Source organism: Heterodontus francisci, chromosome 2 (genome assembly GCF_036365525.1).
Source record: "Heterodontus francisci isolate sHetFra1 chromosome 2, sHetFra1.hap1, whole genome shotgun sequence".
Lineage (NCBI taxonomy): Eukaryota > Metazoa > Chordata > Chondrichthyes > Heterodontiformes > Heterodontidae > Heterodontus > Heterodontus francisci.
This window is the reverse complement of record NC_090372.1, coordinates 213,445,197-213,472,835: the sequence shown is the minus strand read 5'-3', so window position 1 is coordinate 213,472,835 and position 27,639 is coordinate 213,445,197. Positions and strand designations below refer to the sequence as shown.

The window sequence follows — 27,639 nt, the reverse complement described above, 5'->3', positions numbered from 1 at the left end:
CCAGCACTTTCTGTTTTCACTGCACAACTGTGAAGAAAATCAGAGCCAACGAGGGGAAAAAAAGACCATGGAAAATTCCCCTCCAAACTGCTCAGGAAATTAAAACCAGTCAAGGAGTTCACACAGACCAAGTATAATTTATTAATAACATTTAAGGATTAAACTGCAATCTCCTTGGTAAGAATCTTGTGGTTTGCAAACCCTATAAGGAAAAAAAAGACTTGCATTTATATAGCACCGTTCACAACCATAAGACGTCTCAAAGAACTTTACAGCCAATGAGGTATTTTTGAAATGTAGTTACTGTTAGAATCATAGAAAGTTTAAAGCACAGAAAGAGGCCACTTGGCCCATCGTGTCTGTGCTGGCCGAAAAACGATCCACCTATTCTAATTCTTCCAGCAAAGTAAGTTGTAGGAAATATGGCTGCCAATTTGCACACAGCAAGCTCCCACAAACAGCAATTTGACCAGATAATCTGTTTTTGTGATGTTTATTCGGGGGGATAAATATCGGCCAGGATACTAGGGATAACTCCCCTACTCTCCTTTGAAAAATTGACATTGGATCTTTTATGTCCATGGGGTCTTGGTTTAACGTCTCATCCAAAAGACAGCACCTCTGACGGACAGCACTCCAGTGTCAGCCTTGATCTTTGTACTCAAGTCCTGGAGGCGGACTTGAACTCAGGTGAGAGTGCTACCAACTGAGCCACAGCTAACACTTTATGACTAGTAATTGAAGGCACAGGTAGCTCTTTAACATGTTTACCTTAACTCCTCATGCGAGAACCAGTCAGAGATTTACATTTCGTGTCAGTAATTTGTTGGTTGTCTGCAATTTAGCAAGCTTGAGCCAACTTGCATTTACAGGAACGAAACACATTGACTGTTGTTCTGATCAAGCCCTCTGTTTAGGACACATGAGCGAAAGAGTTTTCCTAAGTCAATAAAGAAATTATCAGGCAGTTAAATCATGGACTAATGTTTCTTTATTAGCACACGTAAGGTCACATGATTACTAGTATCTGAAGACTAAGCATTAGAGACTACATAAACGATACTTGAACATTTGTTATTCACTAACTAAATGAGTAATCCTACAGGTGGTTTAAATATATTGCGCTAACTCGACATCAGATGGCCTCAGTACAAAATTAAATTATGCTTAATGTCCAAGATTGACGTAAAGTAGCGAGGTTAATTTATGGTGAGGTTTCACATCTAGTTGGGTGTTAACAGCTTTAAATAGTAAATCTGTCAGGTAAGCCCAGTTAAGAATATTGCTGATTAGCTTGTAGCTTTAACAGTATGATTCCTTAATCTCATACTACCTCTTCCTTTCAATTCAGCCACAGTAGTGAGCAGTGGTATCCATTCCATCATGGTTGTCTGCCTGGCCTCCTGGTAGATCCATCCTGACACAAAAGGAATAGAAAGATCTGCTGAAAGGCAATGAGGTAGTTGGAATTGGAAGAGGTTTGAGTGGAGTATAAACACGAGCATTGACAACAATGGTTTATATAGCGCCTTTAACGTAACAAAACATCCCAAAGCACTTCACAGGGGCATTATAAAGCAAAATGTGACACCAAGCCACATAAGGAGGTATTAGGACAGGTGACCAAAAGCTTGGTCAAAGAAGAGGGTTTTAATGAGTGTCTTAAAGGAGGAAAGTGAGGTAGCAAGGCAGAGAAGGAATTCCAGAGCTTAGGCATAAGCAACTGAAAGCACGGCTGCCAGTGGTGGGGTGATTAAAATCGGGGATGCTCAAGAGGCTAGAACTAGAGGAGTGCAGATAGCTCGAAGGGTTGTGGGGCTGGAGGAGATTACAAAGATAGGGAGGGGCGAGACCATGGAGGGATTTGAAAACAAGGATGATCATTTTAAAATCAAGATGTTGCTTGACCTTGAGCCACTGTAAATCAGCGGGTACAGGGGTGATAGGTGAATGGGACTTGATGAGGGTTAAGAGTTTTGGATGATGGAGGGTAGAATGTGGGAGACTAGCCAAGAGTGTGTTGGAATAGTCAAGTCTAGAGGTAACAAAGGCACGAATGAGGATTTCAACAGCAGATGAGCTGAGCGGAGCAAAGTTCGTGATACCCAGAATATGTGACCGGAAGCTCACCTCGGGGTCAAATATAATACCAAGCTCGCAAACATACTCGTTTAGTCTCTGACTGTTGCCAGGGAGAGGGATGGAGTCTGTAGCTAGGGAATGGAGTTTGGAATGGAGATCGAAAACAATGGCTTCAGTCCTCCCAATATTTAATTGGAGGAAATTTCTACCCATCCAGTAATGGATGTCTGATAATTTAGTAACAGTGGAGGAATCAAGTGAAGTGATGGTAAGGTAGAGCTGGGTGTGGTCAGCATACATGTGAAAACTAATGCTGTGCTTTCAGATGATGTTGCTAACTAGTTGGGCTGAATGGCCTGTTTCTGTGCTGTATATTCTATGTAGTTCTTTCTCTCCCTCTCTTTTTCTCTCCTTATCACCATATATATAGTGTAGAATGACAGTGGAGTACTTTATGGGGGGGGGGGGGCAGGAGGAAAGGGGCATCTGATTTTGAATGAGCTATTATCCTACAAAAGAGGGAGTCTTTACAAAAGTAACTGAAAAATCAGCGCAGCCACACTTAACAGCTGAAGGGATTTGGTGACCGTGAAGTTAAATTTATTTATTTTTTTTAATTTTTATTTTATTTAGAGATACAGCACTGGAACAGACCCTTCGGCCCACCGAGTCTGTGCCGACCAACAACCACCCATTTATACTAACCCTACAGTAATCCCATATTCCCTATCACCTACCTACACTAGGGGCAATTTACAATGGCCAAGTCTTTGTCTGTGGGAGGAAACCGGAGAACCCGGCGAAAACCCACGCGGTCACGGAGAACTTGCAAACTCTGCACAGGCAGTACCCAGAATCGAACCCGGGTCCCTGGAGCTGTGAGACTGTGCCGCCCAAATATTGATGCAACAGAGAATTGTTTAAAAAGAATATCCATTTTATGCTGCCTTTGTGGGGAACGCAATGTATGCTCAAGCGATGGACTATCCACTAGATATTTGAGGCTGTAATTTTTATACATGTAACGGTTTGTTTTCCTGGTTTCCCGCTCTGATGCACCTGTTGTATGTCCTGTCTGCAGGGGTTATATTGAGTAGGTGCCTTTAAACCTGTAAGGTTGTACTGAAAGACCAACCTAACAAAATATTTAACCATTTCAACCCCTTCACTGATAGTGTTGGTGCTCCATTTACTATGTCTGCTGTAATAATTTACCAGGTGTAAAAGACAGATTATTTGAGCTACCTTGCTTACTTGCCCTAGTTTCTTTAATCTGGAGCATCCAGTTTTGTAAATAGTACTTTGGTCAGATAATGTTTTAATTGAAAAATTTACCAGTTCAGTTTTAAGGTGGTTGCAATTTCACTTGGCATTAACCAGCTTTGCTGAGAAGATATGGGTACAGGAGGCTTCACTTTTATGCTTTCTATTATGCTATAGAAATGGTAATATTGATGGGGTAGTTGTGGCACTTTGTGGAAACAGGAACTGTTGTCCTTTCATAGCAGCATTAACAGTGGCTCTTCATCCCATTGAAGATCATCCCTCTCATGCCCTGATCCACCTATCACATCATCCAACTTTCCCTCAACAATCTTACATAGCAGACCCTCACAAACGTAAATTATTCTTTGAGAAAATATATTCTTCTGAATATGTGTTTTTCACTCATTTCCACTCATGTCCTCTGAGTCTGTTTCATTGTTTACTCTGAAGTAACAATCTGCATTTACACGATCGGTACCATTTGACACATTCAAGGGAAAGCTAGATTAATATGAGTAAGAAAGGATTAGAAGGATCCTGATAGGGTGAGATAAATAATGTGAGGAGGCTCGTATGGAGCATAAACACAGGCCATAGACCATTTGGGCCAAATGGTCTGTATCTGTGCTGTAAATTCTATTTAATTTTATTTACTTCAGTAAGGCCTTTTTTCTAATCTGTAAACTTTAAGCCTCTCTAATCTTTTCTCATAGATCATCCCCTTTACATTAGGGCTCAGCCTGTTGCCCTTTACACTTTTTTTCCCAGTGTCTTTTTAATAACATGGCGGCCAATAATGAACATAATTTTTAAGTATAGAATCATAGTAATTTACAGCATGCAAGGAGGCCATGCAACCCATTGTGTTCATGCAGGCCGACAAGTAGCCATCCAGCCTAATCCCGCTTTCCAGCCCTTGGTCTGTAGCTCTGTAGGTCACGGTGCTTCAAGGCATATCCAAGTGCTTTATAAATTTAATGAGGGTTTCTGCTTTTCAGGCAGTGAGTTCCAGATCCTCACCACCTTCTGGGTGAAAACTCAAATCCCCTCTAAGCCTTCTATCTCTTGCCCTAAATCTATGCCCCTGGCTATGGACTTACCACATTACCATTGTGAGCAAATTTCACAAACTTTGAACTTAGTGTCGTATAAGGGCCTGAAAGGTTAATATTTGAGACTGAGAGTGAACTCCTCCCACTGTAGTGATGATGATGTAATAGTCACATGGGTATTAGGCTGGGAAGAAGCTAGAAGAAGCAAGAGGTGAGTAAATAGTTATATGTATATAATCGAGTTATTCTTTAGCCGTACAAAGAACCTGAGACTTCTTTAAACAACACTCGATCGATGCTACTGCAATACACAATATGACAGCAGCAGCAAACGATGAAAGAATTTCAAGAAAAATACTTGCCTGGTACAGTAGAGCCAAAAGACTGAAGAAAACTGCTTACCTGCAGAAAAGGCTGTGAAACACTCTGGAGCTGCTTGTAGCCGAAGGACGACAAGGACAGTTGGCATGTCAGCGCAGAGACATACAGGCTGCATCACAGAAGCGTGATGGCCTGTGAGAAGAATCCAGCAATCGGGCGAGTCATAGTACCCACGATTGGGGGTCGAGTAAGAAGCCTTTTGAAAAGTGTGCAGTAATTTTCTAACTGCGCACTGTGAACAGAGAAAAAAAAATACTTCACTCAGGTTTTCCGTGAGGGTGGAACAGACAATCCTCGAACAGTGCGGGAACTCCTGAGAAAAGCAGGAAATCCTCAAAAACCATGGAACTCCCAAAAAGAACGAGAACTCCCGAAAAGAACTGGGACACCTCCAGTAAAGCAAGCAAGCCTAGAAAAGAAAATTCTTAAACAAAGGGAAACACTCTACTAGAAGGGATTTGAAACATATGATGCCTGAAAGCTTCCAGAATTGGGAAGGACCCAATCAGATAGAAATTGGTCAATGTGCAGAAAAAGATTTCCAAGATTTCAAATAGGAACATAGGACTTAGGAGTAGGAGAAGGCCCTTCAAGCCTACTCCACCATTCACTAAGATCATGGCTGATCTGATTGTGGTCTCAACTCCACTTTCCTGTCTGCCCCCCATAACCCTTGATTCCCTTGTCTATAAAAAAAATCTAACTCGGCCTTGAATAAATTCAGTGACCTGGCCTCCACTGCTTGCTTTTCAGCTACACTAAATCAGAGGCTGAGCAAGTTAATACTTTTTTGTACTCCGTGGGTGCCATTGCTGATGACATGATCGTAAGACAAGGCATAAATGAAGCTTCGGACAAATTCGAAGACGTATTACAAGCTTTCGACAAATATTTTAATTTGAGAAGTAATAAGATCCTGGAAAGAGCAAAATTTAATAATCGAGTCCAGAAGATAGGTGAATCCATGGATGCTTTCATTAATGATTTGTACAGATTGACAAAGAGCTGCAAGTACGGAGAGCTGAAGTTTGACTTGGTGAGGGACTGAATAGTAGTGGAAATAGCTGATGAGTCCTTGTCAGACCCCTTTCAGTCCAAAGATGACCTTACACTTGAGAAAGCGATTCAGATGGTGTGACAGGCAGAAGTCCAAAGACAAAACAGAGCTATTTTGCTGCCTGATGAGAGGCCTTTGATCAGAAAAAATCCGATGATGGTTCGGTTCCTGAAGCCTAGGATGGAAAATCTATCTCCGGATAAGAAGATACACACAGGTGAGAGGGTGCAAGACACTGTGAAACCGTGCCAGCGCTGTATAGCCAGAAAGACCCATGGACGTGATCATGGGTCCTGCTAATAAAGCAGAATGTTTTAATTGCAAAAAGACAGGCCACTTTGGAAAGCTGTGCCAGAGCAAGACCTCGTCTCTCAAATTTACAAAACAAAAAACTTTCACACATAGAGTGGTGAATGAGGTGGAACAACTTCCAGTGAAAGATAAACCAGGAGACTTCCTAGGGGAATTTAATGATCCCAATCAAGAATTTTGGATGGCAGACATCTATGTCAATGGACATATTACTCATTTCAAATCGTGTCACAATTCTCTCAGACCAAGAGGCATGGTTGACAATACATTGTTTACAACCAGCGGACACACAGTTGTACGGTCCAGGAGGGATCCAACTAAAGGTGAAGGGTAAGCTTCAAGCAACTCTCCAATGTAAAGGAAGACAGATTATGGAAACACCATTCGTTTTGAAAAACCAAGAATTTTCCCTGTTAAGCAGAAAGGCGTGCTGAGACCTACATTCACTCAAAGAGATGGGCAAGTCAAACAGCCAGAATCAAACAGTCGCTTTCAAGTAGGATATATGTACAAGACCGTATATTATTACGACCAAGGCGCGAGTAATGCACTGTTAATTCAGTCCCACTACTCCACAGGTCACAGCATATTAGTAAAGTTTCCCACCGACCAGAAAATAGCCAAATTAATACACTTTATTTATCCTTCAGAATAAAGCACGCCAAACCAGGTTTCTTTAAACAACAACAAAATTAACTATTTATTATTAAACCAATAAGATTTTATAACTTATTCTTCCTAACCCTCATACACACACACATACATTCAAAAATCAATGGTTAACAGGTTTTAAAAGGTTGTTTTAAGTTTTAATGGTTTCTTAGGAATAATAAAGTAATTAATTGTCACAGTCTGGTAGGATATTTCTGGATTGGTGAGGTGTCCCAGAGTCAAATAGTCAGATGCCACTCGAAGTCTCTCCAGGCGAGTTTGATGAACAATCTGTGATGGGTAGGCATTCAAGGCATATCCAGCAGGCATCACATAGATCTTTCAGCAAAAGGTATAGCAACTGGTGTACTTAAATTTTAAAATAGCAGTCTAACAGTAGAAACTTTCTTGAGATTTCAGGATCTCCCAAAACAGCACAGGAATAACAGGAATTATGCTTGAGGCAGAGATTTTTCAGAGACTGGAGACAATAGGAATTTGTTACATTTAACAATGCAGGACTTCTTAGCAAAAGAGCCTTTTTCCACAGAGAGCAGCAACTCCTCTTTGTCTGGGTCTTTTCCTCTCCAGGAGTCTTTTTGTCTCTCCAGGAGGAATACAACCGCAACTCAAATGTAGGATTCCTTTTTTGACAAGAGAGACAAGCCTTCCTTTCAGGGAGAGGTCTTTTTCTGTTCTGCAAACACAGGTCCCCCCAGCAGCAACTGGCTTTTCAACCCAAAAGTGAAACTAAACCTTCAATAACCAAGTCACAAACAGTCATAAATCTGTCTGTTGCTTGGATACAAGTTTTACAGCCTGCACTTCAAACACCAAGTGTCAGCATTCAGTGCTCACGGAAAGTCCTTTTTTCGCAGTCTTAAAGACCTCCTCGTTATTTTTTTTAAAACAAAACTCTCGTGACAATATGTTCAGGGAAAGATGCAAACTTCCGCTGATGCGTTATTAAGGGCAACGTTTGAATGTCTAACTCAACAGGACGTGAACTTTGTGGATGAGATAGAGTGGTATTCACAAGATACTGCACAACAGTGGCCAGCAAGTATACAGAAACTGCATGAAATTCATCACACCCAAAAGCAAGATGAATGTACTTGTGTACATCAATACTGTACACAGGGTTGGCCTCAAGAACATCCTGGTGGTAAGATCATGAAAACGTTCTACGAATTCAGAAAACACTGTACAATCATCGATGATTTGCTGGTGTATAATAACAGACTAGTCATTCTGAGTTCACTCAGATTGGATATCTTTTACATCTACATCAGGGCCATATAGCATAACGAAGTGCAGAGCATGGGCTCAGTCATCCTTGTGGTGGCCAGGAATATCAAAAGACATAGAAAACATGGTCCTGAACTGCCAAGTATATGCAATACATAGACCTGAACAGTGAGAATCTCTGATCACAACAAAATTTCCAACCAGACCATGGAAACGGCTAGGGATAGATTTATTTATGACAACGGAAAATCCTATATAATTGTGATCAATTATTTCTCACGATGAATTGAAGTGAAAAGGTTGTACACAACAACAACAGAATCTGTTATGTGAGCTTTGCAGGAGATCTTTGTGATGCATGGTATCCTGACAAAGTCGTGTCAGACAATAGACCACAGTTCGCAAATGAATACTTCACACAGCTGGCAAGAAAATGGGAATTTGACCATCTCACGAGTTCACCACAATATCCTCAGTCGAACAGCAAAGCCGAAAGAGGAGTAAAGGGGTTGTTGAAGAAGAACGAAGATCTTCCAACTACATTGATTAACTATTGATCTACTCTGTTGTGTGTGTATCACCTTCTGAGCTGTTGATGGGAGGAGGATAAAAACCTAACTTCCCATTTTGCCTAGAAAACTACTTCTGGGGCTAGACGTCAAAGACTACTGAAAAGTCCAAGATAGAAGTACTGCAGGAACCAACATGCTCACAATTATAACAAAAGATTTCATAGCAGAAACTTGCCTCAGCTAAAGGAAGGTGAGAATGTATGGATACATGACCTAGAATGGGAAGATGTTGTCATTTAAAAAGATAAAAATGATCAGAGATTGTATCTAGTACGCATGGCAAAGAGTATGATGTGACAAAATAGGAGAAACATTAATCCTATTCCACAGAAGCAACAATCAATCATTTATCTGGATGAACCAGATGATGATCATGAAACCCAGAGATGACAGGGTACTACAAACATTGGTCAAGGCCGTCCAAGTTGTCCAAAAAGACTTTCAAGCAAGACTACCGATCTTCCGAACCCGACAAGAACACTATCAGTGAGAGTCATGATGCATCCTGATAGGCTGAATCTCTGATGGACAGAGACTTGGAGGGAGATAGGATAGTATGAAAGGTCAAAATGAATGAATGTGTGTATAAAAAATATCAAAAATAGATGGGCATAATGACTTGGGGGGAGATGTACTATAAAGGTTTGAAAGGGTTAATGTTTGAAACAGTGAGAGTAAACCCCTCCCACTGTAGTGATGATGTAATAGTTACAAGGGTATTACGCTGGGAAGAAGCTTGAAGCAGCATGAGGTGCTGTCTAGACAGGCTTGTGGAGAGTGTAAATAGTTATATGTATATAATGGAGTTATTCTTTAGCCCTACGAAGAACCTGAGACTTCTTTAAACAACACTCAATCTACGCTACTACAATACACAACACTTAGTTTTGGTAACCAGGTTATTTATGTTGATGACAAATGTTGTCTAACCACTGAGCCCCATGAATTCCATTTCCCCTCCACCCACCCCCTCAATCTGACATTATACCTCTCGTGAGTACCAGGAACAGATTGACTGACTCATCATGCATCTCATTTGCCCTTTGTGGATTGGTTGATGCATGTACCTCCACTATCAATGTAATTCACTGGTTGTCAGGGACTCTGAGATGTCCTGACGATGTCATGAGGTACTACATAAAAATGCAAGTTGTTTCTCTCTAAATGCCTGCTGCTTTGGTTAACATTCTAACCAGATTGTGACAGAATGTGAGTCATGTCACACAGAGACTGAAAGTAAATTGTATTCATTTTTCATTGAGAAACTAAGGTTAAGATCAGGAAGTAGTGATTATATGATGCAGGCTTGTTGTGCTTAAGAGAAAGCAAAGTCTGATGTAACAGAAGTTCCATAGTGTCACGATTCTGGCAAAGAATGATTTTAGCACAGAGAGGATACAGATAGGAGGGAAAATGTTGGGAAGGATATTTAAGGTTAGAAAGTATTTCAAAATTATATGCATTCAGTCATTTTAAATTTAGTATCAAATTGCTATCTCAAGCTATCTCATTTTCTAAAATAGGTTAGAATGGTCAGTCCTTCAGGTGAATCATAACTGCTCTGGATGAACACAAGTCCAAATCCACAGCCTCATGTAAGGACAACAATAAAGATCGGATCAACTTGGCATTTTCCCAGGTTGAGTGATGTAAGAAAAGGCCCGCCAAGTGATTTAGGCCTTACACAGCAACCAAGTCTTGGACCCCCACAGGAAACTTTGCAAAAACAAATAGGACCCAGAATTTACGACGCAATGCACGCAAGTGTGTAATTAGCACGAGAAAGTTTCCTCCTGAGTTAGTGGAAGATTGAATCGATTATCAGTCGTTATCGTCTAATGGCTTCTATTCTGTGCTTTTGGGCCTGCCTGTTATGCCATGTGTCCTTTGTGAAGCTGCAGGGATGCAACTCCCATTGAAAGGCATCACATAGAATCATACAGCACAGAAGGTTGCCATTTGTTCCATCATATCATGCTGGGCTTTTGAAACAGCTACCAATTCCCTTTTGAAAGTTACAGTTGAATCTGCTTCCACTGCCATTTCAGGCAATGCTTTCATGATCATAACAACTTGCTGTGTGAGAAAATAAATGAATTCATTTTCTCTCTCCTGGCCTTTTGCCAAATACTTTAAATCTCTGTTCTCTGGTAGCCAACCCTCCTGCCAGTAGAAACAGTTTCTCCTGATCTACTCTATCAGAACTCCTCATAATTTTCAACACCTCTATTAAATCTCCCCTGAACATTCTCTGTTTCAAGGAAAACAATGCCAGCTCTTTAGCCTCTTCCCTGGTAACATTCTAGTAATTTTCTCTGCACATTCACTAAGATCTTGAGAATTAGAGACAATGTTCCAGCTGGGGCCCAACCAGTGATTTGTAAAGGTTTACCATCATTTGTCTAACAGTCAATGGTGATCCTGTTCTGTCTTGATATTCGTTTAAGTGCACTTTTCACCAAAGGTCACTGAACACCAGTCAGGAGTGATAACCCTGCCTGAACTAAGATCAGCTAATTCAGCATGGATCTCGGATCTGATTAGGACTTTGTGGTCTGTAATGGGATCTTTACCCGCAGGTCAACTGGGGAGGAGAAGAAGAGTTTCATCGCTTGTTGGCTGGGTTTGACCCACATTTTAAAGGCTTTTACTCTGAGTGAATGCAGTCGACTGCCAGAACAGGTGTCTGCTGAAGCTAAGCGCAGTCAGACTACTAGGATCCATTTTCTGAACTACTTTCCAAAGGTGCTACAGAGGAACAGAGAAAAATAATAGCACTAAATTCAGGCAGGAGAATGGTGTTTTAGTGTTGATCTCCTGCAGCCGATACCCAAGATAAAAGGACCTTTGCACCTAGCAGTCCTCTTGCTCTCCTTTTGGAAAGGTGAAGTCTCCCATAAATGAGATGTTTCTTACTCCCCCCTCCACCCCCATCAGTGTCTTGGTGGCAAACTAAAGAAGTAGAGTGTGCTGCAGTTTGAAAGAGATTTAACTTACAGTCAGGATTGGTTTGTAAGTATGCAATTTGTGCTGCTCCAGCACCAACTGTTTCTACACTGCCCCCCACCCACCCCCATTCACTTCTCACACAGTAACCAGAATCATGAAGTTAAGATTTGGAGACCTAATTTCGCAGCACTATCTGCTTCCATCTTTTGAGGATGTGGAGAAGGAACCTCTGTTTCTTCCCTATACTGTGTAAAATGCCAAACCCCCATCCTCCTCTTCCCTCCTACCTCCCACTTAACTTTCTGGCTGTAACAAGGGAAACTGTATAAGTCTCAGGTTCCTGCAGCTTGTAATCCCCTCCTGTTGAATACAGCAAAAGGAATGCATTCTCCATTAAGAAGATTAGTGCACACTGTATGACAGAAAATCTATTCTTATCTCTGCCTGCAGAACTAAGCTGAGCGTGTGCTTGTGCATATGTGTGGGGTGGAAGCGAACACAAATGTCTTCCATTTCAATTGAGTAATATTCCTTTTGTAAATGTCTTTAAATTCCCCACAGAAAAGATTTAAAACAGCGAGTGTGCTTGAAAATATTTGGGAATTAAGGCAAAGGTTTTTGTTCTGTCTCTGCTGTAGATCTGATGACAGCAGTGTTTGTGCCATATCTGCTTTACCATTCTGTTCTCTTCTTCCCCTTCTTTGATGTGCTTTGCCGATTAAATCCTCCTTGGTGTTTAATAGATTTGGATTCTGTGTTACAGCCGTGTGTTGCATATTTGGCAGTTTCTGCAACTGTTTGCTCTGCCATCAAGAGTCACAAAACACAATATTTTGACTTTTTTTCCATTTCACTGATTATGCCATCACAATGTAGCAGCTAATACCATAATAAAGGCTGAAAAGCTATCTCCAGATGAAGATTATAGGAGGAGACAATGGACCACATTCTTTTCTGTTGCCCTATCACATACTGAACTCAAGAGTGGCCGCTTACTGGTATTACAATTGACTAGTGGAGGTAAACTTTTCCTTCCAATTTCTCCCTCAGTACCCCACTACCTACTTGTAACTTCCTTTGTGTCTCTGCCTGAAGAGTGTGACTTCTGATAAATCTGGCCACTGCTGACTACCTGCTACTTCCTTTGATGTCCCTGGCTAAGCAGTTTGTGGCTCATTGGCCCTTAGAAGTCTTCAGCCGAGTGCTTTGCTGGTTGCCTTTGATGTTCTTTGATGAACAATCCTTTGCCATTTGCCCAAATATCAGGTGTAAGAGGGAATCACATATCAGTTGATGTTGCTAACTGCTTCTGTGTGTGCTGATCTGCCACATGTCCATCGTAAAACTGCAGAGATGCAACTCACATTGAAAGGTATCACAGTCAATGGTGATCTTGTTCTCACCTGACGTTCGCTTAAGTGCCCATTCCAACAGATGTTGCTGAACACTGGTCAGGTGTGAATAACCCTCCCTAAATTAAGATCAGCATGTGTCTAGGATCAAGCTAAGCGTTTGTGGTCTATGCAAGTCTGTAGGTTTATCACCTCCCAAACAATCCCTACCTTTTTCAGAACTGTCAAAACTGGACTATTCTTGTACTGTTTTCTGATTACAGCTGGCCATGGCAGTACACACACCTTGGATGTGTGCTTCAGCAGAATATTGAGGTGCATTCTGTGCTACACTGTGTCCCCCTTCTGGTGTTTTGGAAATAGCAATGCCTGTGTAGTCTCCATATGGATTATCACAACTATTGCAGGATCGGATTGAGTTTTAACCACTGATAGTCTATAAATAACTATCTTTTTCTACTTTATTTCATTATTTTTCTATAACCAGTTCTCCATTCTGGACTTGTAAGAAATTATTTTATTCCATCCCCTCTTGCATTTCCTATTATTATGTCCAGGTGACTTGCTGCAAGGTCTCAGTCAGCGCTACTCTGCAGCCAGCCCGTGGAAATGCAGAAAAGTCAGCAGATATTTTACCCCATGAACCTTTCTCTTCCTTATGCTGTAGCTTGTTGCCGCCTGATAATGGTATGACTGAGATTGGGAAATGTGTGGGTAATTGCAGACTCAATTATATGCTACTGCTTTGTGGCACAGTGTATGCTTTGCCCCAGAAAGAACTGTCAGTTCTTTCAATCATTCTATCCTCTCAAAGTAAGTTTCTTCCCCTGTCCGTTTATCTCTGCCACATGCACCCAATCCATGGCCTACATCTGGCTGGCAAATCAGGCATTGTAATAAGCTTCTACTAAGCTTAAAGAAATATATTATTTATAAAGGATCCTGCTATTTCATCCAGGAATGTGAAACACAATTTATCGAATGGGGGAATTACTGGGCTTTAAAATATGTTAAATCACAAGTTATGTATTGAGATGGTAACTAATTACTAAATTATCTCACCACTTGAGCAAGCAGGGTCCTTGTGATCTTATTTGTTGAGGGGGAAAGTTTATTTTCCATGTCATTGTAGTGAGCATCCCTTTAGCCCAATGATTATGATGAGTACTTAGATGGTAGTGATCTTTGAGAATGGTACTCTAAAAATTTTTTTAGAATTAGAACATTACAGAGCAGTACAGGTCCTTTGGCCCTCGATGTTGAAACCATCTGACCTACACTATTCCATTTTCATCCATATGTCCAATGACCACTTAAATGCCCTTAAAGTTGGCGAGTCTACTACTGTTGCAGGCAGGGCGTTCCACACCCCTCCTACTTTCTGAGTAAAGAAACTACCTCTAACATCTGTCCTATATCTATCACCCCTCAACTTAAAGCTATGTCCCCTCGTGTTTGCCATCACCATCCGAGGAAAAAGACTCTCACTATCCACCCTATCTAACCCTCTGATTATCTTATATGTCTCTATTAAGTCACCTCTCCACCTCCTTCTCTCCAACGAAAACAATCTCAAGTCCCTCAGCCTTTCCTCGTAAGACCTTCCCTCCATACCAGGCAACATCTTAGTAAATTTCCTCTGCACCCTTTCCAAAGCTTCCACATCCTTCCTATAATGCGGTGACCAGAACTGCACGCAATACTCCAAGTGCGGTCTCACCAGAGTTTTGTACAGCTGCAGCATGACCTCGTGGCTCCGAAACTCGATCCCCCTACTAATAAAAGCTAACACACCATATGCCTTCTTAACAGCCCTATTAACCTGGGTAGCAACTTTCAGGGATTTATGTACCTGGACACCAAGATCTCTCTGTTCATCTACACTACCAAGAATCTTCCCATTCGCCCAGTACTCTGCATTCCTATTACTCCTTCCAAAATGAATCACCTCACACTTTTCCGCATTAAACTCCATTTGCCATCTCTCAGCCCAGCTCTGCAGCCTATCTATGTCCCTCTGTACCCTACAACATCCTTCGGCACTATCCACAACTCCACCGACCTTCGTGTCATCCGCAAATTTACTAACCCACCCTTCTACACCCTCTTCCAGGTCATTTATAAAAATGACAAACAGCAGTGGCCCCAAAACAGATCCTTGCGGTACACCCTCTAGAACAGGGTTGTTCCAGCTTTTCGCATTGGGGGGGTGGGGGGGGCGGCGAAATTACAATTTTCGTTTTACGTAGGGGGCCGGTGAGACAATTTCGGAAAGATAAAGGCATTAAAAATTTATCTTACTCTTAAAGCAACAGCGAGTATGCATTTTTGTGAAGAAGATTTAAATGAGAAGATTAATTTATTGACTTACTTTCGCGTCACTATGTTGTACACTGATTAAGGCATTTTTTGCTTGCACAAGTATTCAATGTTTGTCTGCACAATTGTATCGATGCGAAGTGTTCCGGATAGATGTCCATCTGTAAGGAGTGATCTAGATCACTCTCTCTCTGTCTCTGTGTCCTCTCTCTCTCTCTCCCCCTTTTCTATGCTGTTTCCCCCCTCTGTATTCCCCGCTCTGTGTCCCCCTTTCTCTCTCTGTCCGTCCCCCCTTTCTCTCTCTGTCCCCCTTTCCTTCTGTGTCCCCCCTTTCTCTGCTTGTCCCCCCTTTCTCTGCTTGTCCCCCCTTTCTCTGCTTGTCCCCCCCTTTCTCTGCTTGTCCCCCCCTTTCTCTCTGTATCCTCCCTCTCTCTGTATCCTCCCTCTCTCTGTATCCTCCCTCTCTCTGTCCCCTCCCTCTCTCTGTCCCCCCTCTCTCTGTCCCCCCCCCTCTCTGTCTCTGTCCCCCCCTCTCTGTCTATGTCTCCCCCCTCTCTGTCTCTGTCTCCCCCCTCTCTGTCTCTGTCCCCCCCCTCTGTCTCTGCCCCCCCCCGTCTCTGTCCCCCCCCCCCGTCTCTGTCCCCCCCTCTCTGTCTCTGTCCCCCCCCCCCTCTGTCCCCCCCCTCTCTGTCTCTGTCCCCCCCCTCTCTGTCTCTGTCCCCCCCCCTCTCTGTCTGTCCCCCCCCTCTCTGTCTGTCCCCCCCCTCTCTGTCTGTCCCCCCCCTCTGTCTGTCCCCCCCCTCTCTGTCTGTCCCCCCCCCTCTCTGTCTGTCCCCCCCCTCTCTGTCTGTCCCCCCCCTCTCTGTCTGTCCCCCCCCTCTCTGTCTGTCCCCCCCTCTCTGTCTGTCCCCCCCCTCTCTGTCTGTCCCCCCCCCTCTCTGTCTGTTCCCCCCCCTCTCTGTCTGTTCCCCCCCCCTCTCTGTCTGTTCCCCCCCCCTCTCTGTCTGTTCCCCCCCCCCCTCTGTCTGTCCCCCCCCTCTCTGTCTGTCCCCCCCCTCTCTGTCTGTCCCCCCCCCCTCCTCTGTCTCTGTCCCCCCCTCTCTGTCTCTGCCCCCCCTCTCTGTCTCTGTCTCCCCCCCCCGTCTCTGCCCCCCCCCTCTCTGTCTCTGTCCCCCCTCTCTCTGTTCCCCCCCCTCACTCTGTCCCTCTACTTACCCTCCTCTGTACCCCTGCTCTGCCAACCCCGCTCTGCCCCCACTGCTGTGCCACTCTGTCCCCCCACCCCCATTCTGTCCCTCCCTCCTCTGTCCCTCCCTCTCTCTCTCTGCCCCACCCCCTTTCTCTCTCCAGGGTATTTTGAGGTAGACGAGGCACTTTTCAGGGCCAAAAATGACGATAATATGTTTGCTATATTTGAATCCGCAGCTGCATGCAATAATTTCCTTGTACGTCTTAATGGGCTCCATCCAGCGCTCAAATTCACCTTTGAAATGAAGCAGTAAAATTAGCTCCCTTTCCTTGACCTACTAGTTGAGAAATCCATTAAGGTGTTCTCTACCACAGTCTACCACAAACCTTCCTTCACTGGTCAATACATGCATTGGGATTCTTACAGTTCCACACGCTATAAGATTGGCCTTATCGGCATCTCGTAAATATGGCCCGAGCCATTTGCTCACCATGCAAGCTTGATGTTGAAATAGGGCGAATTAAAGACATCCTGCGTGGCAATGGCTACTCTGATCTGATCATTTGTGCCATGTACACCAAGGTCTAGGTCATTAATATATATCAGGAAGAGCAAGGGTCTCAACACTGACTCCTGGAGAACTCCATTACAAACCTTCCTCCAGCCCGAAGAACATCCATTAACCACTACTCTCTGTTTTCTGTCACTCAGCCAATTTTGTATCCATGTTGCTACTGTCCTTTTTATTCCATGAGCTATAATTTTGCTCACAAGTCTATTGTGTGGCACTGTATCAAATGCCTTTAGGAAGTCCATGTACATCACATCAACAGTATTGCTCTCATCAACCCTCTCTGTTATCTCCTCAAAAAACTCTCGCAAGTTAGTTAAACATGATTTTCCCTTAACAAATCTGTGCTGGCTTTCCTTAATTATCCTGCGTTTGCCCATGTGACTATTAATTTGGGACCGAGTTATTGTTTCTAGAAGTTTCCCCACCACCGAAGTTAAACTGACTGCCCTGTAGTTGCTGGGCTTGTCTTTATATCCCTTTTTGAACAAGGGTGTAACATTTGCAATTCTCCAGTCCTCTGGCACTACCCTGAGTCGAAGGAAAATTATGACTAGTGCCTCTTCAATTTCCACTCTCACTTCCCTCAGTATCCTTGGATGCATCTCATCCAGCCTATCTAATACCTGCTCATTATCAATTTTAGATCCTTCTAGTGTATTAATTACCTCCTCTTTCTCTGCCTGGGTAGCATCTTGTTCCTTGGTAAAGACAGATGCAATGTATTAATTTAATACCTCAACCATGCCCCCTGCCTACATGCATAAACCCTCCTTTTGGTCCCTAGTCAGCCCTACTCCACCTTTTTACCACCCTTTTACTATTTAGAACCATAGAACAATTACAGCACAGAAGGAGGCCGTTCAGTCCATTGTGTCCGTGCTGGCCAAAAAATCTAGCCACCCAATCTAATCCCACCTACCAGCACCTGGTCCATAGCCTTGCAAGTTACAGCACTTCAGGTACATATCCAGGTACCTTTTAAAAGCATTGAGGGTTTCTGCCTCCACCACCATTCTTCGCAGTGAATTCCACACACCCACCACCCTCTGGGTGAAAAAGTTTTTCCTCATTTCCCCTCTAATCCTTCTACCAATCACCTTATATCTGTGTCCCCTGGTAACACCCCTCCCCGCCAGGGGAAATGGTCCTTCCTATCCACTCCATCTAGGCCCCTCATAATTTTGTACACCTCAATTAAGTCTCCCCTCAGCCTCCTCAGTTCCAGAGAAAACAATCCTAGCCTATCCAATCTTTTCTCATAGCTGCAACTTACAAGCCCTGGCAATATTCTTGTAAATCTCCTCTGTACTCTCTCCAGAGCAATTATGTCCTTTCTGTAAGGTGGTGACCAGAACTGTACACAATACTCCAGCTGTGACCTAACCAACTTTTTATGCAGTTCCAGCATCACATCCCTGCTTTCGTATTCTATACCTCAGTAGCTGAACAAGGGGTTATCTTCAAAGAAGAGATAGTTCGGGCACAGTCAAGATATGTTCTCCTACTGAAATTTGAGACACTTTGGCCCATTTGTAATGAGACCTATATAAGATCTTTGGATTCCCTTTTATGTTAGCTGCCAGTCTCTTTTCATACTCTCTCTTTGCTTCTTTTATTTGCTTTTCACTTCCCCTCTGAACCTTCTATATTCAGCCTGGTTTTCCACTGTATTGTCTACCTGGCATCTGTCGTAAGCACACTTTTTCTTCTTCTTCTCCATCTCTTTTGTCGTCCTGGGAGCTCTGGATTTATTTGCCCACCCTTTCCCCTTCAAGGGACTATACCTTGACTGTGCCTGAACTATCTTCTTTGAAGGTAGACCCTTGTTCAGCAACTGTTTTTTCTTCCTTGATTCCACTTTATTTGGCCCAGATCCATTCTTACTCTATTGAAGTTGGCTTTCCCCCAGTTAATTATTCTTACTCTAGATTGTTCTTTGTCCTTTTCAATAAACAACCAAACCTTATGATACAATGATCACTGTCCCCTAAATGTTCTCCTACTGATATTTGATTCACCTTGGCCCACCTAATTCCCAAGAACCAGGTCTAGCAGTGCCCCCCCCCCCTCTCATTGGACTGGAAACATACTGCTTCAGAAAATTTTTCCTGAACACACTCTAGGAACTCTTGCCGCTCTCTGCCCTTTACACTACTACTATCCAGTCTCTATGTGGATAATCAAATTCCCCCATCATAACTACTCTATAATTTTTACATTTCTCTGCAATTTCCTTGCAAATTTGTTCCTCTTCATCCTTTCCACTAGTTGGTCGCCTACGAACCATACCGAGCAAAGTAATTGCGCCTTTTTGTTCCTAAGCTCTAGCCAAATAGATTCTGTCCTTGACTCCTCAGGGATATCCTCGCTTTCCAGCACTGCAATGATCTCCTTAATCAGTACTCTTCTCCCTTTTCTTCCTTTTCTATCTTTCCTGAACACCTTGTATCCAGGAATATTTAACACCCAGTCCCGCCCTTCTTTGAGTCAGGTCTCTGTTATAGCCACAACCTCATATTTCCACATGTCAATCTGCGCCAATCTTATTAACCAACATTCCGTGCGTTCACATACATGCGCATTAACCCTGATTTAGACTTTATTACTTTCTCCCTTACTCTGACCCCACCTAATAACTAACTATTCCCTACTCTAGTGCCATCTATCTCTCCCAGTATTCTGTACACCTTGGTATTCTTCACTGATATTTCCTCCTGGTTCCCACACCCCTGCCAAGTTAGTTTAAACCCTCCCCAATAGCACTAGCAAATCACCCCACAAGGAAATTTGTCCCAGCTCTTTCAGATGCAACCTGTCTGGCCTGTACAGGTCCCCCTTCTCCAGAACTGGTCCCAGTGTCCCAGGAATCTAAAGCCATCACTCCTGCACCATCTTTCCAGCTATGCATTCATCTGCACTGTCCTCCTATTTCTATACTCACTTGCGTGTGGTACTGGGAGAAACCTGGAGATTACTACTTTTGAGGTCCTGCTTGCTAATTTCTTACCTAGCTCACTAAACTCTTTCTACAGGACCACATCCCTTTTCCTACCTATGTCGTTTATACCAATGTGGACCATGACTGCTGGCTGTTCACTCTCCCCCCTCAGGGTTCTCTGCTGCCGTTCAGTGACATCCTTGACCCTGGCACCAGGGAGGTAACATGCCATCCTGGATTCAATTCTGAGGTCACAGAAACACCTGTCTGTTCCTCTGACTATCAAATCTCCTATCAGTATTGCTCTTCCAGTATTTTTGTGCCTCCCTGTGCAGCTGAGCCACCCGTGGTGCTATGGCCCTTGCTGTGGCTGCAATCTCCAGATGAACTACTTTCCTCAGTCTTCAGAACTGAACACCGGTTGGAGAGTGAGACACACTCGGGGGTCTCCTCCACTACCTTCCCGTTTCTTCTTGACTGTCTAGCGGTCACCCATGCCCTCTTTCCCTGCATACTCTTAAGCTGCAGGGTGACCACATCTATATACGCGCTATCCACGAAGCTCTCAACCTCACTGATGCGCCGTGGTGATGCTAGCAATTGCTCAAATTCCGAAACCTGAAGTTCAAGCTGCTGCAACTGACAGCACTTCCTGTACATATGGTTATCCAGGTCACGAGAAGTATCCTGGAGTTCCTACATAGCACAAGACGTGCATTCTAGAGGTTGGAGCAGCCTTGCCATTCCTCTATCAGTTTGTTAATAACCTTGCTACTGCTAATAAAATTTACTATTGCTAATAAACCCTTACCAATATTAATAAGCCTTCTTCTTCTTCTTTGGCCTCCTTGTCTCGAGAGACAATGGGTAAGCGCCTGGAGGTGGTCAGTGGTTTGTGCAGCAGCACCTGGAGTGGCTATAAAGGCCAATTCTAGAGTGACAGACTCTTCCACAGGTGCTGCAGATAAAATTGGTTGTCGGGGCTGTTACACAGTTGGCTCTCTCCTTGCGCTTCTGTCTTTTTTCCTGCCAACTGCTCAGTCTCTTCAACTCTTCGACTTACTACTGCTAATAAACCTTATTAATACTGATAAACCCTACTATTACATAATGCACCTTACTAGCAATAATCAACCTTACTTTTAAAAAATGAAACCTATGAGTCACCAGTTTATTCCCTAGTTTTGATAAGATAAATAGGAAATACTCACCAGCCAATCACCTACCTACTTCTCTGTGATGTCACACCTTGAATTTTCTTTTCGAACGCAGGTTTTGAACCTACAGACTGGCGGTAGCGGCAGCAGCTAGCCTAGCTCCGCTCTCACTGTTTCCCGCTTGCAGTGAACTCTCGCTCTCTTCTGGGCTCTTTATGTGCCGCTCTACTCTCGCTGTTTCCTGCTGCTCTCTCAGTGAACTCTCAGTCTCTCTTCTGGGCTCTTTATGCCCTGCTCTGCTCTCACTGTTTCCCGCTACTGTCAGTCATCAATGTGCTAGTGTTCATAGAATCTCAGGAATTGCAGCAACAAAAACAACCATTTGGCCCATTATTACTTTGCCAGTGCAAGATTTTCAACTGGAACTATCTACTCTCACCACATTTACCTTCCCTTTTCCTTTGTCTCTTCATATTGCTGTTCAAGTATCCAGTTCCCTTTTAAACGCTACAGTCTGTGCTTCTATAGTTATTTGTAGTGAAGCATTTTCTGGGAAAAAGTTTCTTCCAATTTTCCCTTTGTTCTTTTCAGTTCATGTTTCTCACTTTTTACCAATTCACCAAACTGTAGAAACTACCTTAACCCTCTTTAAAACCTTTCATGCTTGTTGAAAATCCCCTAACCCTATTCCAGTGAAAAGAGACCCACATTTTCAAGCCTTTCATAAATTTTAACCTCTAATTTTACTGTCCTTTTTCCATAACTCTAACCTCCTTCCTGTAATACACTTCCCAGCCTGCATGGAAGACTTCAGTAGTGTCCTAACCAATTTGTTGTATAAAATCCAGAAACCCAATTTCCTTTACAGCCTTTTCTACCTTCATTTCCACCTTTTATAGATCTATGTACCTGCACCAATTTGCAATTCCTCAGCTAATGAAGCAGTCTGTGACTGCATGCAGCAAGACCTGGACAACATTCAGGCTTGATTTGATAAATGGCAAGTAACATTCGCACCACAGAAGTGCCCAGGCAATGCCCATCTCCAACAAGAGTGAATCTAACCATCTCCCCATGATGTTCAATGTGATTGCCATCATTAAATCCCCACCATCAACATCCTGGGGGTTACCATTAACCAGAAGCTTAATTGGATGAGACACATCTATATTGTGCCTGCAAGTGCAGGTCAAAGGCAGGGAATTCTGCAGAGAATGGTTCACCTCCTGATTCCCCAAATCCTTTCCATGATCTATGAGGCACAAGTCAAGAGTGCGATGGAATACATGGCACTTGCCTGAATGAGTGCAGCTCCAACAGAACTCAAGAAGCTCAGCAGCATCAGGAACAAAGCAGCTCAATCTATTGGCACCCATCCACTATCTTAAAAATTCACTCCCTCCAGCGCTGGCGCACAGTGACAGCAGTGTGTACCATCTACAAGATGTACTGCAACACTTCCAAGGTTTCTTAGTAGCATCTTCCAAACCCGTGACCTCTAACCCCTCGATGGACAGGCGCGGCAGATGAATGGGAACACCACTTGCAAGTTCCCCTCCAAGTCACACACCATCCTGACTTAGAAATATATCGCCATTCCATCATTGTCACAGAATCAAAAACCTGGAATTCCCTAACTAACTGTGGGTGTACCTTCACCCCAAGGACAACAGTGGTCCAAGAAGGTGGCTCACTGCCATCTTCTCAAGGGTAATTCGGAATCAGCAGTAAATGCTGGCCTTGCCAATGACACCCACATACAGATTTTTGGCACAGAAGGAGGCTATTCAGCCCATCCTTTCCATGCCAGCCAAGAAAAAGCAATCTAGCCGAATCCCACTTTTCAGCTTTTGCTTCATAGCCCTGTAGGCTTGGCACTTGAAGTACAAATCCAAGTGTTTTTTAAATGTGATGAGGATTTCTGCCTCTACCATGCTTTTAGGCAGTGAGTTCCAGACCCCCACCACCCTCTGGGGGAAACAGTTACTCCTCAACTCCCCTCTAATCCTTCTACCAAATACTTTAAATCCATACCCCCTGGTTATTGACCTCTCTGCTAAGGGAAATAGATTCTGTGAATGAATTTTTAAAAAGCCTTAGATTTCTGTCCTTCCACCCCAAAAACTTGCAGTTTAAGGCATACTTCCCACTAAAATATATTGCTTGACATTTTCTGTATTCAACTGCATCATTCCGTTTTACTAATATGGTAATAATATAATAATAAAAGAGCCTAATATGGTATTGATCCAAATCAATCATATAAATAGTGAGTAGGGGTTAGGGGTGTGGAACACAGAGGAGACAACTGAAGGCTGTGCTGCCAATAGAAGGGTGTAGTGTGGGAGAGGGTGGGGTTACATTCAAAGCCAGAGTCAGAGGATTGGTGTGCTTTGGGAGGGAGTATAGAGCTGGAAGAAGTTGCAGAGATAAGGCAGCAAGGCCAAGGAGTAATCTAAAAGGATGTGAATATTAATAAGATTTATGATTCAAAACTTCAGTTGGCCACTGCACCTGAAAAATGAGTTCACTATTATATCCTGACAAAGACAGTAGGCAGAACTTTATCAGAAGGGGAGAAGTCCTGATGTCGGGACCATATGAGGGTTGCAAGCCTGCATGGGTGTGCAAAGGGATCGCAGCAGCAATTTTCCTGTAGGCGGCTTCTTAATTGGTTGCCTAGTAAGGATAGTGGGAAAGCTGCTGATGGCCCAGTCAGAGGGCTGGCTTCTCTAGAGTCCCAGCAGAAACCACCGGGAGAGGTGGCCGCTGCTGAGGTAGGCTGGAGAACATGAAGGTGCCTCAATTTGGAGGGGCCCTCAAGAAGATAATCTGATTTTTAAAAAATAGGTGGCCAAGGTGGCAGGCCACACCGATTGGAGGGGAGACCCCTCCGGATGCGTCTTTGGAGCCAAGGGGCCTTTCCTGGCAGTGACCCCATCTTCGGGGCATGGAGCCTCTGGCTTTGTTTCATCCCTCCCCCCTTTTCTGGCCTACTGTATGACCGTCGACATGAAGCTGACAGCCTTCCCACACAGCGAGGTTCTGCACCACCACAGGCAAAATGCCAGTGGCCTGGGAAAATGGCCCTTAATTGAGCCTTTAATTATTCAAATTGGCTGCCCACCTCCATTGTGGCACAGAGCCCTTTGCTGGGAAACCACCCCAGCAGTGTGACTGCGTCGGGGAGCCGTACTGATGTGGCCCATATATCTCTCATTACTGGGGCTAATAAAATCCCTGCCACTCATTTCAACCATTCGATTTTCTGCAGAGTAGCTGTCCGTGTACGATGACACTTGGTTAGATTTCTGAGGGTGTATGTCTGGGTAGGATGAGACTGGGTTGGATTTCTGAGGGTGTATGTCTGGGTAGGATGAGACTGGGTTGGATTTCTGAGGGTGTATGTCTGGGTAGGATGAGACTGGGTTAGATTTCTGAGGGTGTATGTCTGGGTAGGATGAGACTGGGTTAGATTTCTGAGGGTGTATGTCTGGGTAGGATGAGACTGGGTTGGATTTCTGAGGGTGTATGTCTGGGTAGGATGAGACTGGGTTAGATTTCTCAGGATGCATTTCTGGGTAGGATGAGACTGGGTTAGATTTCTGAGGGTGTATGTCTGGGTAGGATGAGACTGGGTTAGATTTCTCAGGATGCATTTCTGGGTAGGATGAGACTGGGTTAGATTTCTGAGGGTGTATGTCTGGGTAGGATGAGACTGGGTTAGATTTCTGAGGGTGTATGTCTGGGTAGGATGAGACTGGGTTAGATTTCTCAGGATGCATTTCTGGGTAGGATGAGACTGGGTTAGATTTCTGAGGGTGTATGTCTGGGTAGGATGAGACTGGGTTGGATTTCTGAGGGTGTATGTCTGGGTAGGATGAGACTGGGTTAGATTTCTGAGGGTGTATGTCTGGGTAGGATGAGACTGGGTTGGATTTCTGAGGGTGTATGTCTGGGTAGGATGAGACTGGGTTAGATTTCTGAGGGTGTATGTCTGGGTAGGATGAGACTGGGTTAGATTTCTGAGGGTGTATGTCTGGGTAGGATGAGACTGGGTTGGATTTCTGAGGGTGTATGTCTGGGTAGGATGAGACTGGGTTGGATTTCTGAGGGTGTATGTCTGGGTGGGATGAGACTGGGTTGGATTTCTGAGGGTGTATGTCTGGGTAGGATGAGACTGGGTTAGATTTCTGAGGGTGTATGTCTGGGTAGGATGAGGCTGGGTTAGATTTCTGAGGGTGTATGTCTGGGTAGGATGAGACTGGGTTAGATTTCTGAGGGTGTATGTCTGGGTAGGTTTGGACTGGGTTGGATTTCTGAGGGTGTATGTCTGGGTAGGTTTGGACTGGGTTGGATTTCTGAGGGTGTATGTCCGGGTAGGTTTGGACTGGGTTGGATTTCTGAGGGTGTATGTCCGGGTAGGTTTGGACTGGGTTGGATTTCTGAGGGTGTATGTCCGGGTAGGTTTGGACTGGGTTGGATTTCTGAGGGTGTATGTCTGGGTAGGTTTGGACTGGGTTGGATTTCTGAGGGTGTATGTCCGGGTAGGTTTGGACTGGGTTGGATTTCTGAGGGTGTATGTCTGGGTAGGTTTGGACTGGGTTGGATTTCTGAGGGTGTGTGTCCGGGTAGGTTTGGACTGGGTTGGATTTCTGAGGGTGTATGTCTGGGTAGGATGAGACTGGGTTAGATTTCTGAGGGTGTATGTCTGGGTAGGTTTGGACTGGGTTGGATTTCTGAGGGTGTATGTCTGGGTAGGATGAGACTGGGTTAGATTTCTGAGGGTGTATGTCTGGGTAGGTTTGGACTGGGTTGGATTTCTGAGGGTGTGTGTCCGGGTAGGATGAGACTGGGTTAGATTTCTGAGGGTGTATGTCCGGGTAGGTTTGGACTGGGTTGGATTTCTGAGGGTGTATGTCTGGGTAGGATGAGACTGGGTTAGATTTCTGAGGGTGTATGTCTGGGTAGGTTTGGACTGGGTTGGATTTCTGAGGGTGTATGTCTGGGTAGGATGAGACTGGGTTAGATTTCTGAGGGTGTATGTCCAGGTAGGTTTGGACTGGGTTGGATTTCTGAGGGTGTATGTCTGGGTAGGATGAGACTGGGTTAGATTTCTGAGGGTGTATGTCTGGGTGGGATGAAACTGGGTTGGATTTCTGAGGGTGTATGTCTGGGTAGGTTTGGACTGGGTTGGATTTCTGAGGGTGTATGTCTGGGTAGGATGAAACTTGGGACAATTCCAGTCCCCAAACAGCCGATGAGCTGTTTTCTGACATTCAAGAAGCTGACAAACAAAGTGACTCATCAAACTCTCTGTTTGCCCCTTTGTCTCCAGTTCCTTCCATATGTTACAGTTCTGGTTAAAGCTGCAGGAACACTTCCACTGATGGAAATGTTAATTGATGTGCTATTTTGGTGCTCATTACACAGGAACTACTAAAACGAAGTTTCAAAATGCAGTCGGGGCTATGGTGGGGGGCATGGGGAGTGGTGGTGGACAACGCAGGAAGCAGACACAAGCAAAGCTATAGCAATCAAATCCAACAGTAAGAAATCCTTCCAGTTTAATAACAGCCAGAGGGAATCTTAAAAAAACTTCATTTCTTCAGAGGATGCAAATTGAGTTGAATTAGAGGATAAGCAAAAAATTGTAATATACTAAATGATTGCAATTCTCCAATCATAGGAGATTTTACAAGTGTACTTAATGACTTCAGTATTTCTTGCATGGGCAGCCATGACAGGCAGGAATAGCTCAAAACCAATAAATCCCCACAGCTGGACAGTGAATACCGGAGGGTAGTAAGTGACAAAATCCATGGAGTGCTAAGAGTCATCATGAACAAGCTGCACTGGATTGGAAACTAGCCGAAATGGTACTTAACGTTGTTTAAACAAACCCAGGTAGCTACAGATCCTACATCAGTGACTGGCACAATTGGGACATTCAGAGTAAAGTTGAGGAATTCTTGTCTGAAAATAACTTGGTAACCAGCAATGTTTCAGAATGTTCAGATCTTACCTGACATTCCAAATCATTGGAAAATCATACGATACAGCACACCCGAACTTTGATAACTTTTGGTGAATTTTCACATGTAAAGCTGCTATACAAGCTTACGGCAGTGCTTCTTCTATGGAAACTTAAAAGTGGATCAGGAGTTGTCTTGGAGAGAGCAGGCAACAGGTACCAGGTAGGATCAATGTCCGACTGGGGAGATGTACTGATTGAATGCTCAGGTATTGCTGCAGAGGAGACTTTTATTTCTGATCTATATGAATGATCTCAATTCAGGTATACAAGCGAAGTTGGTTACATTATGGAGATGATAAACTGTTGGCACAGAGGAGAGACAAACAACAGCATCTTGCATTTATATAGTGCCAGGATGCTTCGTAGAGGTGTAATTAACAAAACAGGATGTTGAGCCAAAGAGGGAGAGGTGGCCAAAAGGTTTGGGTTTTAGAGGAAGAAAGAGTAATGGAGAGATTTACAAAGAGAATTCCTGACCATGAGGGCCCAGAGAGCTGAAGGGA

The 27,639-nt window shown here is 43.8% G+C and overlaps 1 protein-coding gene across 1 annotated transcript in view; it reads left to right on the top strand.

Annotated features, from left to right (window-relative positions):
• arhgap39 (Rho GTPase activating protein 39) overlaps positions 1–27,639 on the top strand; it is a 381,858-nt gene that overhangs the window by 105,141 nt on the left and 249,078 nt on the right. The window contains exon 6 of the mRNA XM_068052219.1: positions 26,789–26,802. Coding sequence (XP_067908320.1) covers positions 26,789–26,802 — 14 coding nt within the window. The remainder of the gene's footprint in view (positions 1–26,788; positions 26,803–27,639) is intronic.